General features: G+C 65.8%; 2 protein-coding genes across 5 annotated transcripts in view; one reads left to right on the forward strand and one right to left on the reverse strand.

The window, feature by feature from the left end:
- The first annotated feature begins 247 nt into the window (after nucleotides 1-247).
- AATK (apoptosis associated tyrosine kinase) lies at nucleotides 248-8,652 on the forward strand. The gene is given in 12 exon segments (XM_059828209.1): nucleotides 248-287; nucleotides 1,195-1,274; nucleotides 1,414-1,532; nucleotides 2,059-2,146; nucleotides 2,356-2,489; nucleotides 3,204-3,288; nucleotides 4,044-4,207; nucleotides 4,392-4,541; nucleotides 4,644-7,791; nucleotides 7,921-8,068; nucleotides 8,161-8,406; nucleotides 8,624-8,652. Coding segments are annotated over 12 exon segments (4,416 nt in total). The 5' UTR covers nucleotides 248-262.
- A 4,224-nt stretch (nucleotides 8,653-12,876) lies between these two features.
- BAIAP2 (BAR/IMD domain containing adaptor protein 2) overlaps nucleotides 12,877-19,203 on the reverse strand; it is a 47,338-nt gene continuing 41,011 nt past the window's right edge. For 2 of the 4 annotated variants that reach the window (XM_059827970.1, XM_059827968.1), the window contains exons 13-14: nucleotides 18,077-18,111; nucleotides 17,364-17,444 (exon numbers count right to left, since the gene is read on the reverse strand). In XM_059827970.1, coding sequence (XP_059683953.1) covers nucleotides 17,414-17,444; nucleotides 18,077-18,111 — 66 coding nt within the window. In that variant the 3' untranslated portion in view covers nucleotides 17,364-17,413. Of the gene's footprint in view, nucleotides 12,947-15,449; nucleotides 15,492-17,363; nucleotides 17,445-18,076; nucleotides 18,112-19,203 lie in introns of those variants that run through there. The other 2 variants (XM_059827967.1, XM_059827969.1) reach the window with 2 other exon arrangements.

Raw genomic sequence — 19,203 nt, forward strand, 5'->3', positions numbered from 1 at the left:
CCGGGGGTGTGCGATGTGTGGGGCGCGGGTGAGCCTGTCGGGGCGGCGGGCAGGGGGCATGCGGGGCAGGCTGCCGGCAGCGGGGAACATGCAGGGTCAGTTGTCTCTGCTCGGTGTGTGCCCCGCCGCGCGCCCCCCGGCCCAGGAGTTTGAGAACGCCGAGGGGGACGACTACGTGACGGAGCTCTCGGCCCAGGGCTCGCCTGCCCCCCAGCATGGCCCCGAGGTCTACGTCCTGCCCCTCACCAAGGTCTCCCTGCCCATGGCCAAGCAGCCGGGGCGCTCAGGTAAGCTGGGCTGGGGGCAGGCGGTGGTCCATGCGGGACCCCTGTGCACTGTGGTTGGGGGTCCCACATCACCAGGGTGCAGGGAGGGGGCAGCAGGTTAAGGTGGGGATGGTGGGTCTCCCCTGCTACGGAGAGGCAGCTCCAGTGCAGCCCTGGCTGTGGCGGCCAAGGTCCCTGGGGAGCGCTGCCACTGTCCCTTTGTGCAAGGGTCTCCGGTGGACTGTCCTCAGCCCTGTGCATGGCACCAGCCTGGGGGAGCAGCGCAACCCGCCGGGGTGGGACAGGACATGGGCGCTCTGAAGTGTGACACCCGCGAGCCCCTGTCCCGTGTAAACAAGCCCGTGAGTGGGAGAGGAATGTGGGGGGCGCCCGGCCGCGACCCCCTCCCACCCAGCGTTGCTCCCCGGCCCGGAGAATGGCAGCAGTGTGGCGGGGCCGGCGTGGTGCGAGGCGGCGCGGCACAGCCCAACAATGGCCCCATTGCTGCCCGCCCTTGGCATGGGTGCCTGGGGGGCAGGACCTGCGCCGCAGGGGGGGGCCGGGAAGGGGCTAAATGCCAGAGCGCCCGCTGGGCTTGGCTTTGCTCGCCGTATTCCCTGAGGAGGAGAAGGGGCAGGGAGCCAGCTTGCCGCTGCCACCCGATTTGGGGACACTGGTACCCTGCATCCCCCAGCCAGCGTGGCTGTGGGAGGATGCCCGGACAGGAGGATGCCCTGGCTGCAGGGTGCCTGGAGATGGCTGCCGTGGGGGCTGCTCCGGAGCACCCCAGGGCGGTGCAAGGCCTGGCACCGGGTGGCACGGTGGGGACGCCAGTGCTCAGCCGGGACCGGCGGGTAATGCGGGTAGGCTGGGCGGGCGGGCAGGCGGGCAGGAGGGCGCGCAGGCAGCTGGATGTGCTCTGTTACAGTGCAGCTCCTCAAGTCGGCGGACCTGGGGCGGCAGAGCCTGCTCTACCTGAAGGAGATCGGGCACGGCTGGTTCGGCAAGGTGAGTGGCAGCGGCGGGGTTCCCTGGGGACACCCCAGTGGGATGCTGGCTGCGGGGCCCGGGCTGTGCAAGACGGGGTTTGGGGTGAGGACGGGGTGTGTGGTGAGGATGGAGGGGACAAGCCTGTCCCTCGCTCCAGGTGTTCCTGGGAGAGGTGAACTCGGGCATCAGCAGCACCCAGGTGGTGGTGAAGGAGCTGAAGGCGAGCGCCAGTGTGCAGGACCAGATGCAGTTCCTGGAGGAAGCGCAGCCCTACAGGTACACCTGGGGTCACTCCGCGGTGCCGCTGCTGCACCGGGCACAGCTGGGAGCGGGACTGCTGTTGGATGGTGCCTAGTCCCCTCCGTGCCACGTTTGGCCGCCGAGCAGAGCTGTGGCTGCCCTGCGGAGGTGCCCGGCCGAGCTCTCTGGGCAGCACGGCTCTGTCCCGGCCCCATCACCTGTCTGCCTGGGGCTCACTGCGGCAGGACGAGGGCTGTGCCGGGAGCCGCTGGCCATGGCGCGGGGGCAGCAGGCTGCGGTGAGGTCATGGGCAGAGCGGGGCCGAGGCGGGGGGGCGCGGAGCTGCTCCCTGCCCCAGCAGAGCTGAACAAATGCCCCTTTGTGGCGTGTCCCTGGGCGCTGGGACGTGCTGGTACCCGCTCCCAGCGCTCCCGCCTGCCCCCGCCCTGGCCCCCAGTGCAGCAGCCGAGGAGGCAGGGAGATGGGTCCCCAGGGACTGCCGCCGTCCCCCCGTCCTGGCCGGCGTGGTGCCGACGTGCCCCTGTTGCTCTGCCCCGCACAGGGCCCTCCAGCACACCAACCTGCTGCAGTGCCTGGCCCAGTGCGCCGAGGTCACCCCGTACCTGCTGGTGATGGAGTTCTGCCCGCTGGTGAGTCCCGTGCGTCCCCCCGCATTCCATCCTGCGCCCCGAGGTGCCACCGTGGGGCCAGGGTGCGAGCTCTGGCTGTGCGGTACCGCGGTGGGGATTGCAGGGCTGCGGGCAGGGCAGGGTGCATGGCAGTGCGCTGACCTGCTGGGCACGGCGGAGCCCCTGGCAAGCCGAGTGCCGTGGAGGGTGACAGTGGCACTGCCCTGCAGGGTGACCTGAAGGGGTACCTGCGGAGCTGCCGGGGGGCCGAGGCCATGACCCCGGACCCACTGACCCTGCAGAGGATGGCGTGCGAGGTGGCCTGCGGTGTCCTGCACCTGCATAGGAACAACTACATCCACAGGTAGCTGGCCTGGCACCCCGGGAGGGCTGGGGAGGAATCGGAGGGTCCGGATGCATGGGGTCCCCAGGATGCCGGCGTTCCCGCCCCACCGCTGCTCCTCCTGCCCAACAATATCCTGGTGCTGAGTGAGTTGCAGACGGAGACTCCAGCATCAGTGATTTTGTTGAGGAGGGGGTGCGCTGCCGTCGGGGGCCACTGGACCTTCCCCACCTGAGCCAGGCTCTGCGGGTGGGTCCCCACCAGGGTGCCCAGTGCTGTGGTTGGGGGGATGTGGGGTCCCCAGCTGTGCTGGAGAGGGACTTTCCTACAAGCATCCTGGCATCAGTGGGCCCTGCCACACCAGGGGTCTTGCGCGACCCCTCCGGGGCTGGAGCAGCTGCCCAGGAGCCTGGCCCCACGCCAGGGCTCACGTTGCCCAGGGACACCCCGCTTTCTGCTTGGCTCAGCGCGTGACGGATGGATGGACGGACAGAGGTGCAGCTGGAGCTGCGCAGGCATTCCTGCTGTGCATTTGGTGGCTGGTTATCGGCACGCCCGGCATTTGGCAGCAAGAACGCTGGCCCCACCAGCGCACAGCTGTCCCGCTCCCACTGCCAGCCTGCCAGCCGCGGCACTGCCTGGGGGGGTCCCCGAGCACAGACCCTCGGCCCCTGAGCGGTGGGTGCCCCCCTGCCCCCTGCGGCGGCGGTGACAGCGCCAGGGTTTGCTTGGCAGCGACCTGGCCCTGCGGAACTGCCTGCTCACCGCCGACCTGACCGTCAAGATCGGGGACTACGGGCTCTCGCACTGCAAGTACAAAGTAAGGCTGGTTTGGGGGAGGAGGGGGCTGTGGGCTGTGCGCAGGGACCCCGCAGCAGGCACGTGTATGCACACACACACACGTGTACACACACACACCCCCAGACACACACACTGCAGTGAGCCCTGCCCCCCCCATGCACACATCTCCCCTCCCCTGCGGTGCCGGGGCAGCCCCCTGGTCTTCGCTGGGGCAGTGGGGGGGTGCTGTCCCACAGACCACCCTGCAAGGGACTGTCTGTGCCCCGGGGACCAGGCTGCCCCCCGCCAAGGCTTGTCCCCCCAGGCTGGCAGCTCCCCCTGAGCACAAAGAGGGGGGTTTGCCCCCCCAGCGCCCTGACCCCTGCCCAGCAGTGTGCAATGCAGCGGGGGCTCCCTGTTACTGCCCGGGCTGGCCTGGGTGCGCCCCTCTGCCAGGGCCAGGTCCCTGCGGGCACCTGCCAGCACATTGGCCTGGGGGCTGTCTGTCTGTCCGTCCTGCCTGCTCTCAGCTGCCTGCAGCTCCCGGCAGGGCTGAGATTGCAGCCAGGGAGTGGAGATGGGGGTAGCGGGAGAGGCTGTGGGGCTGGAGGGGACTCAGGACGGGGAGACAGGGGGGAGTGGGCAGAGAGGGCTGGGGGCTTGGGCAGAGGGAGCAGAGCACAAGCCGGGGGGGATCGGGGACCTGGGGTGCAGCGATGGGGTGGCCGGGGAGGGCAGGGGGTGGCGGGGCCGGGGACAGCTCTTGCTGCGGTGTGGCCGGTCCCTTACGTGTAGGTTTGACGTTCTCTTCTCGTACTGACCCTGCATACTTGGCAGGACGACTACTTCGTGACGGCCGACCAGCTGTGGGTGCCGCTGCGCTGGATCGCACCCGAGCTCATCGACGAAGTGCACGGCAACCTGCTCATCGTGGACCAGACCAAGTCCAGCAACGTCTGGTGAGCGGGGTCTGGGGGGGGTACAGGGGGCTGCTGCCGGGCATGGCACGGGCTGGCAGCTGGGGGGTGCAGAGGGAGGCGTCCGGCATCAGTGGGATGCATCAGGGTGGATTGTTTTTGGGGCCGCCGGCTGGTAGCAGGATGGGGGTCTCCCCGTGCTCCCAGCATCCCGCCCTGCCCGCAGGTCGCTGGGCGTCACCATCTGGGAGCTGTTTGAGCTGGGCAGCCAGCCCTATGACCGCTACTCCGACCGGCAAGTGCTCGCCTACGCCATCAAGGAGCAGCAGCTCAAGCTGCCCAAGCCCCAGCTGAAGCTGTCGCTGTCGGAGCGCTGGTAAGGACCCGGGCCGGGCTGTGGCCGCATCCTGCCCCCTCCCTCTCCCCGTCCCCGGGCGGGCAGGGGGCTGGGGCTGACCCCTGCCCCTTGCCGTGGCAGGTACGAGGTGATGCAGTTCTGCTGGCTGCAGCCGGAGCAGCGCCCGACGGCGGAGGAGGTGCACCTCCTGCTCTCCTACCTCTGCGCCAAAGGGGCAACGGAGGCGGAGGAGGAGTTCGAGAAGCGCTGGAACTCCATGAAGCCCAACGGCAGCGCCAGCGCCAGCCACCATGGCGTCGAGCTCTCCTCCTTCCCGCTGCTGGAGCAGTTCTCGGCTGATGGCTTCCCCTCGGACGGGGACGACATCCTCACCGTCATGGAGACCAGCCACGGCCTCAATTTTGAGTACAAGTGGGAGCACACCAAGACCGAGCACTTCCAGGCGCCCCTGGGGTCCCTGAGCCCCAGCAGTGCCGCCCGCTACCACGACCTCTACTACCCCGCCACGACCGCGGGGCACCTGAGCCTGGGGGTCTCGCCCTCCTGCTACGAGTGCAAGCCGCCGGGCTGCCCCGGCTTGCCGGCACCCGGCCTGGTGCCCATCCTGGGCGCCCACAGCCCCTCGCTCGGCAGTGAGTACTACATCCGCATCGAGGGGCCCGGGGAGGGCAGCGCTGAGCTGGACTACGCCATGTGCGCCTACAGCCCCACGGGCGAGCGGGGGTCCCCGCACCCCCCGTCCTGCTGGAGAGCCCAGGGTGCCCACGGCAGCGGTGCCTACGACTCCGACAGCAGCCCCACCGTCTCCCTCAGCATGGAGCCGCTGCTGGGCCACGCGCCGGCGGGTGAGGGCTCCTGGGAGTGCGCCGAGTACTACCCCTACCCCTGCCCGGGCCAGGAGCCGCGGGGCTACGAGCCATCCCCCAGCCACGGGGCCGAGGGCTACCTGCTGGAGGAGGAGCCCTCCCAGCCGGGCACCCAGGACTGGCCCGTCCCCGGCTTCCAGCCCAGCATCTTCGCCGACCCGCTGGGCGTCTCCCCACCGGTGAACTGCGCCTACAGCCCCCGGGGTTACGGGGATCCCCGGTCAGCCCCGCCGGGTGGGCGGCTGCCGGGGCAGAGCGGGGCCCATCCGGACTGCGTGGCACTGGAGCTGGGTGAGGACAGCCCCCCCGGAGCCCCCCACTCACAGGGCGTGAGCCCCCCAGCTCAGCGGCATCCCTGGGCCTCCAACAGCTCCTCCAACAACAACATCAGCAGCGGCAGCCCGGCGTCCCGCGAGCCCCCGGCCGGCGACAGCTGGTGCTACCGCCGCATGATCACCTTCCGGGGGCTGATGGCCAAGCCGCTGGGCACCGTGCCACGCGGCCAGCCCCAGCTCGGGGGGTCCCCTCCGGGCCACGACTTCCGCCGCCTGAGGCAGGATCAGCCCCCCGGCATGGCCGGCGGCTCCTCCTCCCCGTGCCGCTCGCCCTCCCCGCGGCGCCAGGCCTGGCACAGCCGTGACTCATCAACCTCCGGCCGCTCGCAGGCAGCAACGCTGGCTGGCAGCCCCGGCACGCCGTGGGGCCCCGGCACGGCCCCGCCAGCCGGAGCGGGGGCCCAGCACGATGCCCGCCCGCAGGAGAGCGTGGAGGGGAACAGCCCTGCCTGCAGTCCGCTGCCCCACAGCATGGCTGCACCGGGGCTGGGGGAGGCCGCCCCCGTGGCCGGTATTGCCGCCCCGAACCCCGGCCCCCCTGCGGAGCCCGGCGTAGATGGTGCCCAGCCTGCGCCGGAGGCCTCTGAGGCGCCTGTGCCGGTGCCCAGGGAGGCTGCCGCCGAGAGCAGTGCATGTGCTTCTGGTGACGCGGACCGGACGCCGGACAAGACCTTCTCCAGCGGCAGCTTCCCCAGCGCGGACGAGGGCAGCGACGAGGACACGGCGGAGCTGACCTCCGGCGTCTTCACTGACTTCTCTGGGGACTACATGGAGCGGGTGGAGGCGGCCCCGGCGTTCAAGTCCCTGCAGAAGCAGGTGGGGACGCCGGACTCCCTGGAGTCGCTGGACATCCCCTCCACAGCCAGCTCCTGCGAGGTTTTCAGCCCCACCGCCTTCACGCCCGCCGGCCAGCCCAAGGCCCTTGACAGCGGCTATGACACCGAGAACAATGAGTCCCCCGAGTTCGTCCTCAAAGAGCCCCACGAGCCCCGAGAGCCGGAGACCTTCAGCCAGCTGGGGAAGCCGCCCCCCGGGCTGCCGGGGGGTGAGGGCGAGGGTCCGGCCCCTGAAACGCGGCTCTCCACCTCCCTCGGGGCTGAGCTGCACAGCCTTGCCGAGAAGAACCCCTACCGCGACTCTGCCTATTTCTCTGACTACGACACCGAGGCCGAGCGCGGCCCCAAGGATGAGGAGGACAGTGACGGGTCCCAGACCCCAGATGCAGAAGAGGGTCCTCGGCCCCCCGCGCAGGACCTGGGGCGAGCCCTTGTGCCGGGAGAGGACCTGCTGCACCCCCCGGGGGCACCTGGCAGCCCCCTGGCAGCACCCGGTGCTGTGGTGGCAGCGGACGTTCCGGCAGTGGGGGTTTTGGTGGGGGACTGGCGGGGGGCAGAGGCCGGGAGTGCCCCGGCCAGCCCTACGGGGAAGGAGTCTGGCACCGATCAGCGACCCGCCGGCACGGGGCCGGTGCCGGGCAGCTCCCTGCTCCCTGATGGAGACGCCTGTCCCCCGGGCTCTGCGCCACCCAAGACTTTCTTCTTGACCCCGGTGCTGGCAAGCCCCGGGGACCCGGCACCCGTAGGAGGGATCTGCGTGCCCATGGGTGTCCCCGGACTTGGGGGAGCCACAGCTGGGGGTGAACAGACTGTGCCCCCCACACCGGGGCTTGGGGACACAGGGCTGCCCCCGGAGGGGACGGGGGTGGGCGACGCGCCGGGGGGTCCCAGCACACTGCTACCGGGGGGCGAGTCACCCCCGGGCCTCTCCCCACTCCCGTCTGCCCGTGAGCTGCGCCATGAGGAGCTGGAGGAGGAAGAGGAGGACACGGAGGACAGCGACGAGTCGGACGAGGAGCTGCGCTGCTACAACATCCAGGAGCAGAGCGAGGAGAGTGAGGAGGAGCCGGCGGCCGTGCCCATCGTGGTGGCCGAGAGCCAGAGCGGCAGGAACCTGCGCAGCCTCCTCAAAATGCCCAGCCTGCTCTCCGAGGCCTTCTGCGAGGACCTGGAGCGCAAGAAGAAGGCCGTCTCCTTCTACGACGATGTTACCATCTACCTCTTCGACCAGGTGGGCGGCTGCGGGGTGGGCAGAGCCGGGCACTGGGCACAGCCCCGAGGCGTTTTTGGATGCTGGGGAGCAGTGGCAAGAGCCGTGCCTCCAGCGAGGGTCCCTTCCCGCCTGTCTCCCCTTGTGCAGGAAAGCCCCACGCGGGAGCTGGCTGAGCAGAGCTTCCCGGAGCCCCCCCAGCTGTCGGAGCAGCCCCCCGCCGGCGGCAGCCCCCCCAGCCCGGCAGACAGGCTCAGCGCCTCGGATGACTCCTCGGATGGCAACGCCTCGGAAGAGAGTAAGGGGCCGGGGGGGCGGCGGGGGCCACGGCGGGGCAGGCTGGGGTGACCCCCCCCGCAGTGAGCTCAGCCCCCTCTCTCTGTGTTGCAGGTGGCGGCTTCGAGTGGGACGATGACTTTCCGCTCATGCCGGTGAAGCCGTCCCTGATGTCCTCGCTGACAGGGACACCAGCGGAGCCGGACCCGGCCGTGCCAGTGCTGCCTGCGCTGCCTGCACTGGTGCCGGTGCAGAAGCAGGTGCTGCCCATCCAGTTCTCCCGGTTCACGGTCTCGCCCGCCCCGGTGTCCCGGTTCTCCATCACCCACGTCTCCGACTCGGACATGGACTCCATAGGAGGTGAGTCCCCCCGCACTCTGCTCTGTGGGCGGCCGGGAGCCCCCACCACCCCTGGGGGTCCGGAGAGCTGCCGTCCCCCGGTGCCAGCTGCGGTGGGAGCTGGGGGTGTGCAGGACACCCTGCCCTTGTGCCCCGCGGGATGGTCACCCCCTCCAAAGGGCCGGGTGTCCCGTGGGAGCACCGGGACCCACTCACGCCGCCTCTCCGCTCATTGCAGGCAGCAGCGAAGACGGTGACCGGGAGTGAGCCAGCCAGGACGCCGGCTGGGCATCGCCCCAGCACCGGCACCGGTGCGGGGTGGTGGAGGACGGCGGGGCCGGGAGCGGGATCCGGCCATGGGCTCCCAGACCGCACTCTGGATTTTTTAGGCAGATTTTATCGGAAGGAGCTCCTTTGCTGCTGCGAGTGGGAGCGGGGCCGGTGCGGCCCGGGGCCAGGCGGTGGGTGATGGCCGTGCGTGCGTGTGTGTGTGTGCGGGTGGCTGTGTGTGTGTGTGTTTAAATAGCCACATATATATATATAGACATATATATATATATAAAAAAATTAGAGCATTTAAAGGGTAGTGCCCTGACCCTGCTGACATTTGCGGAGTGTCCCCCTCCTTGGCTTCTTGCCCACACGTGCTCCCTGAGGCGGTGTTTGTCCCCGCACCCCCATGCTGCCCCACTTGGCCTTGCACCTCGCCGTGGTTTGGCTGCCCCTCCACCACCCCACGGCTGCCCCACGGCAGTCCTGAGTGCGGGGACTGCCAGCTGCTGCCACTGCTCGATGTCGCCCCGAGCGCACCCACTCCCCATGCCGGGGCTGCCGCCGGCTCTTGTGCCCCTGTGCCCAGGGTGGGCAGCATGGCTTGGGGGGGCTTGGGGGGCCGGGGAGCTCCCCCCCACCCTTGCTTTTTGGGGTGCAGTCCTGGCCTGGCGAGGGACCCCGAGGGCTGGCAGGACCCCTGCCCTGCTGCGGCGGGGAGCGGCACTGCGAGGGCTGGCGAGGGGGTCCCGGCTGCCCCCGCACAGGGTGGCTCCCCCCCCCCCCCCGACCCACCAACCTGACTATTTTTGTATTTAAAGAAAAGGATAAAAAAAAAAACAAAAAAACAAACCAAACCCACCCTAAAAAAAACAAAACTTGCTGTCGACTGAACCCACATTGATGCGATTTTAAGTTATTGCTGCCAAAGAGACGTAAGGACTTGGGGGGGGTGGGGGGGGTGCTTGCGGTTCTTTGTTCTGTTTTTTTTTTTTGTTTGTTTGTTTGGTTTTTTTAATTCATTTGAGGCTTAGGATAATTGTGCAATTCCAGCTTCCAGAAGGAAATGGAAGTAAGCGGAGCTGAGCGAAACCTTGAAATCAGGGCTGGTTCCTTTGGGGTCTATAGACCAAACCCTGAGGTGAGAAATGCCCCCCCCAATCCCCCCCCTCACCCCCCAGCCCCATGTCCTGCAGCCCCGGCTGGCTCCTGCCGCCCCATGCACGTGGGGCGAGGGCACACGTGCTCGTGCACGGGGACACATGTGCTCGTGCACGGGGACACACGTGCCCAGACACACACATGCACCCACATGGGACGGGGCTGCTGCCCGGGGGTTCTGCTCCACGCCGGGGCACGGTGCCGCGGGACGAGCCTGTCCCCGTCCTGGCACAGCTCCGGCACCGCAGCGATGCTGCCGGGGCGGGGGGTCCAGCTTGATGCCGGACATTACCGTAGTCGCCCACCCTCACAGCCAGCCCAGCCTGGAGCTGTGTCCCCAGCTGGGGCCCTCTCCACAGCAGGAGGCTGTTGCAGGGGGCAAGGGGGCTGTGCCCCCCCGCAAGGGGACAGCCAGGGTCCCAGGGGGACCCCAGCTTCAGCCCCAAAATCCAGGGCGGCTGTGCCTGCCCCATACCCCCCCGCTTCTGGTTGCTTCTCCTGCGGCAGCCAGTTGGCACCTCACTGCCGGCAATTATTGCTTTATTTAAGTGTTTATTTAAGCTCCAACCGGGGCAGTAGCCCCCCCCCCCCCCCCCTTTGCTGAATGCTTTGCAGCTGGGGGGGGCCGTCACCCTGTGCTGGCCGGTGGCACAGGGTGCAGCACCCGTCTGTGGCGGTGGGGTGCAGCCTGTGCAGGCTGGGGGTGCCCTTCCCGCAGCACCCACCCTGCTGCACCCCCCCCACCCTACCTGCATTGGGGGGGGGCGGTGTATGGGGGGGGATGCTGGTGGTGTGCTTCGCTCAGCATTGCAGGGGGTTTCTGACCCCCCTCCCCAGGTTCCCCCTGGCACCCAGGGCGGTGGGATGCTGGTCCTGATGCCCCCCCACCCCTTGTCCCCCCCCGGGCCCCCCCTGCCAGCAGCCCGGGTTTGGTCTATGGCGCCGCAGGCCCCTTCCTCTGGAGGGCAGCATGAGGACAGAGCTGTGGCTTGGATATTTTTTTTAATAGAAAGGCTATTATTACATTGTCTATTTTATCAATACGGGTCATAATTGCTGTATTTTTTATCAGTGTTGATTTCCATACAGCTCCCAGCATGTGTGTCAAATATCATCGGGCCAATAATAAAGTTTTTAAAATATCTTAAGCCGTTTGCTGCCCAGATCATTGCCCGGCACGGGCCGGACGCTGCGCATCAGCCCGGGGCTGGGACCGGGGCTGCTCCGGATGGAGACCAAGGATGCTGCGGGGCCAGGCAAATGCCTCCGGCCAAGGAAAACACTGGGGGTGAGGCAGGGATTTTATTGCTCATAAATTACTTTTTCTCATAGAAAATTATTTCAGGTTACATCTTGCAGGTGCCACCAAGCCAGGAGGCACAGCGAAGCCCCGGGGGCTGGCTGGAGCCCGGGGTGGCTGCCCGGGGGTCCTGGGGCGGGGGCAGCAGCCCCTGGCATGGGGCTAGAAGAGGACAACGCCGGTCCGGTGGCCGAGGGGACCCCCAGGCCTGCCCTCACCCCGGGCTGTGAGCCCCCAGCCCTCTCCCACCTGCTGCCCCACGCCCCAGAAGAGCCCTTCCCCTCACCCCTGCCCCATCTGGACCCCCCCATCCATCTGCTCCAGCCCCAGGAGAGGAAGAAGCAGCACATCGACCAGAGAACCCAGCCCCTGCACGCAGCCAGAGCCCGGGTGGTCGCAGGAGAAGCCGTTTTCCTGCGGCGGAGCTGCAAAAACCATCAGAGGGGACACGGCAGCGACGAGCCAACGCGTCTGACCAGGGAAGAGCCCTGCCTGCATGGAAACCCGCAGGCAGCGACACATGCGCCCGGTGCTCAGCAAAGCACCCGCTGAACAGGCTCCAGTGCGCTAGCGATTAAAAAGTGCAAAATGACAAATACAATGGAAAAGGCAAAACCTCTGAGGGCGCTGCCCCACGCTGCCTGGCACACAACTGCTCGCCCACGGGAGACACGGTTTCTGCCTGGAAAACCTCTTCTCCTTGTTCCCGTAGCAGGGATGTGACCCGGCTGCCAACTCGGCTCAGGGTGCAGCGGGAACGGCCCAGGCACTGGTTTGCTTGGGCACGAACACCCCAGCAATAAGCTTAGCGTGCATGTGTGTGTGTGTATATATATATATGTCTATATTTATCTATATCTCTTTCTCTCTCTCTCATGCAGCCTAGTAATAGAGCAAGAGCAAACAGCCAAGCAAGAGGTCTGGACGGGAAAGCCTGTTTGAGGGGAGCACCCCTTCAACCGCCCGGCACCCCATGGCCCCAGGCACCCCAAGGCACACTTAAACAGAGCCCTCACCTCCAAAAGTGGTTTTTCTAGCTTATATTTTACAGCAGTACCGTAATACCCTACTATATACAGAGACCTGGTGCTGCAGCAGCTCTGGGACCGGAGCCATCCCCATCCCCGTCCCCGTCCCCGCCGGGGCTGCAGTGCCGACACCCCACCGCCGGCATCCCACCACCTCCCAGCCTGGGGTGGGCAAGCAGAGTGTGGGGCAGGCAGCCGGGGTCTCGCAGGAGCCTGGGAGCTGCCTACGGCTCCCCCCACCCCCTTAGCTTGCACGGGGGATCTGGGCTATCCTGCCTGTCCCAGGGGTCCCTCCTGGCCGGGCAGGGGGGGAGCGGAGGGAGCGTCTCCCCTCTGCCATCGCTGCTCCACCCCGCATGAGCCCGAAGCGCAGCTCGCCTCCGGAGAGCTGCTTTCCAGCTGAGGCCGTTCTAACCATGGCGAGCTGCTGCTAAGCCTAGAAGCAAACCCGGCTACGGGACATGCTGGGAATGTGGCGGGGGGGATGCCATCGCACTAGTTCTGCACGGGCAAAGGACAGGCTACATGGCAGCGGTTTAAGCCTCTGCCACCAAGAGGAATAAGCTGGGTCTAGAGAAGAGAGAACTAGGGCACTAGCTTTAGCCTTTGGCTTTCAAAGCAGCAGGATTAAATAAACTCCGCCGAAAAATGAAGTCCTGGAAAGCCAGACATGCAGTGGCGAGGAGGAGGTGGTGAGTGCTGCGCGGCACGGCGGGCGCCAACGCTCCCGGATCAGCTGATGAGTGGAGCCGAGCGATCGTTCGTCACCGTTGGCTTCAGCTGGACGTTGGCAAAGGGGTTTCTGCAGAGAAAGAGGAAGGCAGAGTTTAGCAGGAGGGATGGCAGCAGCGGGGCCTGTGAGGACAGGGCACCAGCACAGCGAGCGGCAACCTGGCAAGACCCCGAAAAGCTTTTGCTGCAGAGCCAAGGCTGCCGCAGCGGCTCCGCTCGCTGCAGGGGCTGCGCTGGGCACGCTTCGAGGCCGAGCCTGAGTCTGAGCAGGGCCGTCGGTGAGCCCGGAGCCACCAGCCCTGTCCCCTCCACCCACCTGGGTTCCGCAGCATTTGGGAAGGGGTTGAGCTGGAGCTGCTCTGCCCTGCAGAGCCCTTGGGCTGAGCAGTCCCCCACGCCTCTGCTTCTCTCACAGTTAAAGCAGCGGTGGATGTAAGAGATGAGCTGGCGAGAACTGCTGCATGCAGCGTGTCCTCCTACCTCGCTTTCCAGCAGGCCCAACGCTGGGGTTGCAAAGGGGGGCCAGGGCTGGAGAAGCTGCTCCAGCCCCACAGGCTGGGCTCCAGCCGTTCCTGCGTGTGGGAGCATCCCAAGATCACCTGGCTCTGCACCGTGCCGCTATGGGGGAGCAGGGGGTACGGCTCCCTGTGCCCAGTCTGCCGAGGGACATGTGGGGACACCTGGGCAAGGGCAGGGCTTGCAGCTCCGTGCCGTGCCGGCTGGGAAGCCTTTGGAGAACCCAAATGTTGGGGAGGCAGAGTGTGGGGAGAGGAAGGGCACCCAGACGAGCCAGCTGCGCAGGGGGAATTCTGCAGGGCCAGGAGGCTGAGCCCAGCCCGGCTCTCGGCAAGCCAGCCTCGGCCACCCTGAGGAGCGGCAGCGTCCCACAGCCAGAGCCATGAGCAGCCGGGTTGAGCCGGGCTTTTACCTACCTGGGGCGTCCCCAGTGCTGTCCCACTGCCGCCAGCGCTTGCCGGCTACGGCTATTGCTGCGCACGGTATCTGCAAACATGCAGCCCTGGCATGCATGCGTCCTGCGGCCGGGACAGGGGACGAGGGCTGCTGCGCAGGGTGCCGTGACATGGGGAGCACCCTTACCTGCCCCGGGGAGGTCCCCTCTGTCCCCTCCCGGCAGGAGGTAACTCCCGGAGGGTGCAGGCAGCTATGGGGGTACCACCAGCTGCCTGCGCTGCACGGCCACCCTGGGCTGCCCGGAGCCATCGGGTCCAAACCCACACCGGGATCAGCGGCCACGGGAACCGCAGAGCACCCGTGCAGCCCCGCGCACCCCCTGCCAGACACCCCTTCCCTGCCTGGCCAGCACCAGCCCTCCCCAGGGAGCTGCACAAACCCCCTCCTTTTTATAACAGAGGCAATGGCCGAGAGCCCTGCTCGGCCCCCGGCACTGCCACGGGACCCACATGCCGGGTCCCACGGCCAGGCCACCAGCGGCTCTCCCCCACGGGGCACAGCCCTGCCCTGCCGAGACACGGGTGCAGGTAAAGTGCCAGCAAGACAAACGTGAACGTGGGTTAAGCCACGTTAGGAGCAGCCGTGGTTACTGGCTACCTCCGCCTCGAACTGAGCAGCTTTGGGATGTCCCCAGCCACCTCCCACGGGGCAGGAGGAAGGGGCTGGGGCCCCCTGGCCCCCCAAGAAGGGCACTCGCTGCCTCTCCCAGCCCCTTTCCCCTGCCATCCCTCACCTCTCCAAGTGTGCTTTTGCTTTCCTCAAAAGATAAATGACTTCTGCTTAAAAAGAGGGTAATTAATTTCCCACCTAATTAACGCAGATTCTTAGACCACTTTTCCCCCCAGGATGCCAAAATAGATTCTCAGGACCAGAGGGAGAGGAAAGGTTGCTTTGATGAGGCACCGGGGGTTATCATTTAACTATTCTTGTTCTGGCAGAGAAGAGCCATTGGGACAGGAGCCCGCAGCTCCGGCAGCTGCGGGAAAACCAGCTCACAGATCAAAGAGAAACGGGGAAGGGGCTCTCCTGGGCTCTGCAATGCCAGCGAGGGGGGTGCCAGCTCCTGGGGAAACTCCTCCATCCCTGCCCTGGGGCCACGGTGGGGGTCAGGACGAGGAGGCTCCCGAGATGCGTTCCCCAGGGCAGCCTACAAGCAAAAGAAGCTGCTCAAAAAACTTGACATTAGTGTGGATCAGCTCTCCGTCCCCACCGGAGAGGGCTGGGGACAGTGATGCAGCGACTAGGCGCTGGTGGGACAGCGAAGACTGGAGACCTACGACCAAACAAGCTGGTTACGGGGAGCAGGGGAAGCGGTGGCAGCAGGAGGAGCAGCTCAGCATTCCCGGGGGAAGCGCAGTCCCAGCGGGCTGCCCAGCGTGGCGGCGGTGCGAGGAGCCGTGCAGATGCAGCGCGGTTAGACCGGGAGCTCCCGCCACCGGCATGGGGACAAGCGGTGACCGAGGGAGGGGTCGCGCTCGGCCGGGTGCGGGGGGGGAAGCAGAGCGGTGGCACCGTTCCCGCGCAGCCCCGCGGCCGTCACCCGCTGCCCAGCGCCAGCACACCCAGGGCTCGGCCCCCCGAGACCATCAACTTACTAACTACGGACAGGGGCACCTCAAAACCTGGCCACTTCAACATCGGGGCTGCAAGGGAAAGAGAAGGCAGGTTGGAGGACACCGGGACGCACTCCGAGCCCTTGACGGGAACAGAAAGTGTGGGTTAAGGAGAGGAACCAGGCTACGAGCCGGCGGCCACCCTGGCGCGAGAGCCCACCGACCGCACCGCACGCAGCACCTCCGGGCAGAGGAAGCAGGAGGAAAAAGAAGAAAAAGGAGGAAAAGTCATGTTTATTGAGTTGCTGGTGCTGCCCACCGGCTCCCTGCGAGGAGGGGAAGGAAGGGCACGGCCAGCCGGGGCACTGGGAGCCACCTGCGGAGAGGAGAGGCCGGGCACAGTGGAGGCCACTGGGGAAGGGAGGGGGGCCACTTCCTTCCCCCCATCCCGGCCATCGCCGCTTTCCCACCGCCGCCGGAGCGGGAAAGCGCAGCCGCAGCCTCGGCATGCAGCAAGCGGCAGCAGCAGCACGTCCTCGAGACGGGCGCGGAGGAGGGAACCCTTAAACAGTTTTAGCTGCTCCCGCTCAGCAAAGCTGTTTAAAGCCCGCAGGGGCTGAGCGCAGGCAGGAGGCACCCAGGGTCTCCCACGGCCTCCTAATGCCGAGGGGACGGGGAGGGGAAAAAAAAATGGCATGACAATGTGCAATGGGCGATGCAGGCGGTGATGGGCAGCACACAGGCACGGCAGCCGAAAAAGACACCGAGGCCCAGCTCAATGCAATAAATAAAACTTTTATTCAAACAATAACTCAGTACAGGGCACATTTCTCTCTGGCTTTTAAAAAAGGTTTTTCAGCACTTTACAATCTCCATACAGGTTTTGCTAGGCTGGGTTTCTTTTTCCCCTTCTACATTCGGTCATTCAGCATGAAATATCCTGGGTTAAAAATCTTTAGCAAAATTAGGACATCGATGCAGGAGGGTCTTGTTACGATATGCCCGGAGGCAAGTATATAAAACAAAAACTTGTCCGTGTGTGTGTCTGTATTGCCAGCAATGTCCCAGTAAACAGGCAATGTAAGAGGTTTTAAAAATCACATCGGAAAAAGAAAGCGTGTACAGCTCTGTGGTGGAGACGGCCATGGGCACTGGAAGGGCTACGGCCGGGCTCAGCTGCAGGAGTGGGACCCCGAGCGCCGACCCAGCGCCGGGGTGGGAGACCCCCGGGCGCTGCCGAGCCCCCGGCACAGCAAGGGGGGCTGCCTTGCTCAAGCCCAGTTTTGGGATGCGAGCGCATCCTCGGACGGCTCCGCACCAGCCCCCAGCGCTAACGTGAGGTAACAATACCGTGCTACAAAAAATATATATATATTTATAAAACAACCAGGAGTAACCCTTCCAGGGGAGCTGCTGGCTGCACCCCACGGCCGGCGGGACCCCAGCCGAGAAGCAGCCCTTTCCCCGGGGCGGGAGCTCTGCGCTATCCGCTTCTCCCAGAGCCACCGCGGCGGGCGGTTGGATGGAAGCGGATCAGGCCGAGGGGGAGGCACGGGGCCGCTGCCCCCCACGGGAACGGCATCCCGGGCACGGGCATCCCGGATGCTCGGTAACAGTACGGACACCAGAGGCCATGCATATTCGTTCCGGTCTGGGAGGTTTTGTCCAGGCTCGTGCCAGGCGGCCGGCGTGCAGCCCCGGAGGAGGGGTAGCGCATCGCTAACATTCACACAGGAGTACAAAAACTGGGTCCCACTAAAGTGTAAACTGCATCCAGGCTGCTTCAAAGCGAGCACAGACCCATCGGCAGTTTCTGCTCGGAAAAGGCTTCAGAAACAAGGGCACTGTGAACACCGGGGAGGGGTGGAGAAGCACCATGGTTTCCTTGAAGATCACAAGAGTTTAAAATCCAAAAGAAGTCGAGAAAGAGAAACGAAGGGGAAAGAAAAAAGGGGGGAAAGAAGCAGAAAGCTCTTCCAAGCAGCAAAGGGCCACCGTTAGCCAAGGTGTCCTCACACCGTTGATACCAAACTGCCACTGCCGCTGCGGAACAAAGCACAGGAGACTGCCAGAGTGGCCGGGACCGCCGGCGCGCGCCGCGAGGCAGCACCATGCCCAGGAGCCCACGTCCCCGCCACGGCGCCATGGGGATGGGTGGCTGCACCCTCGCCACGGCGCAGGGCGGCGAGCTCGAGCCTTGCCCGTCACCGCTTTGCTTGCAGCCCGTGCCTGGGGGTTTGGGGTCTACCCCCCAAGAGCGAGATGGGGCGGCTCCAAGGCAGAGGGAAGGGGGATGGAGGAGCTGCGGGGTGGGAGAAGGTGCGGGGGGAAATACCCCGAGAGCGTGGACTCTCCATGGCCTCGCTGTCCGGGCGCGAGCCCCAGAGAGGAGGCTGGGGAGACGCGACTCTCGCCGAAGGAGCACAAGGGGTGCGAGGTCGGGGACGGCAGGGGCTGGCCCCGAGACCTGCCCTCCCCGGGAGATGCTGGGTCCCTCTGCGCTCACAGACGAGACCTGCGCCGCGTCCTCCACCACACAGCCCCATCCCAGCCACCGCCTGTCCCCCGGGGAGCCCATGCAGGGACCCCCACGGGGACACGGCACCACGGCTTCACCCAGAGCCAACACCAACAGTTCACTTTCAGGTTAACGCGACAGGAAGGTTCAGTCTTACCTGCTGACGGACCTCGTCCCGTAGTCATCGAGACCCTGCGGAGAGGAGGGGAGGAAGCACGGTGAGGGGTGGGGGACATGGGCTGCGCCCGTTCAGGTGCCACTGGACGGTCACATGAACCCTCCAGTGCAATGGGACCACACGACCAAAGTGCATTGGGACCCAGGGATGCCAGGGCCAAGAGCCAATGCTTTTGGAAAGAAAAGGGAGATATGGAGATGATTTGAATGGGCTTTAGACAGCAGGGAGTAAAGTTGCACCACTCTCTTCGGAGCAGGACTTTATTCTGGCAAGACAAGGGAAAGCAACAGCCAGAAGAGCCCCGGTCTGCTCTGCCCAGCCCCACCGTGGTACAGAGCTCCAGCCACTTTCGAGATGCAAGACACTCAAAAAGGGATCAAACAAGTCTGGGAGACACCAGTGAAATGTTCCGTGGAAAGAGGTGTTTGCCTGTATTAACTCCCACCAGAAACCCACAGGGTTTTGGACCATTTTCTCCTGCAGCCGGTACTGAACAGTGTTTGCAGCAGGGAAGGACTGCACTGGTCCAAGGAGCAGATGGGGACCACACCTGGAGGATGTCCCTCGAGGACATCACTCTCTGGGCAAGGACCTGCCCTGGGATACAGCCATGGAGCAGCTCTGCTCTCCATGACAAACACGGTACCGCTCCAGGAAGGAGCGGGAGTCTCTTGTCTCTGAGCTGGCCACACACAAGGGATCAAAGACCCACGTTCTCACCATCCCAGGAATGCTCCCAATCACGAAACCCAAATCCAGCAGCAAACCCTGCTGGGAAAACCCAGCAAGAAGCGGGGCTGTGTTTCTGGCCCATCCCCTGGAGAGAGGACCAGACCCCATCCGGAGCTGCTGCCTCTCCAGAGCGCCCTGCCGAAGGGTCGGGTGCTACATGGCCACCTCTCCCCCTCCTCAGCTTCTCCCCATGTGCCAGCACGTGCTGAGCGCTCCGGGGAAGCCAACGTGGCTCACCCCACCACCTTCATTCTGGGGGGGGGAAGCCCCATGCCAGCGGCTCCTGGGTTAAGCTCGTCTTGTCCACACATGCATCCTCCATCAACAGGTTATCCAAGAAGCCCTGAGCTCATTTTGGACAACCGCTGGAGCCC

The sequence above is a fragment of the Gavia stellata genome, chromosome 22, assembly GCF_030936135.1.
Source record: "Gavia stellata isolate bGavSte3 chromosome 22, bGavSte3.hap2, whole genome shotgun sequence".
Classification (NCBI taxonomy): domain Eukaryota; kingdom Metazoa; phylum Chordata; class Aves; order Gaviiformes; family Gaviidae; genus Gavia; species Gavia stellata.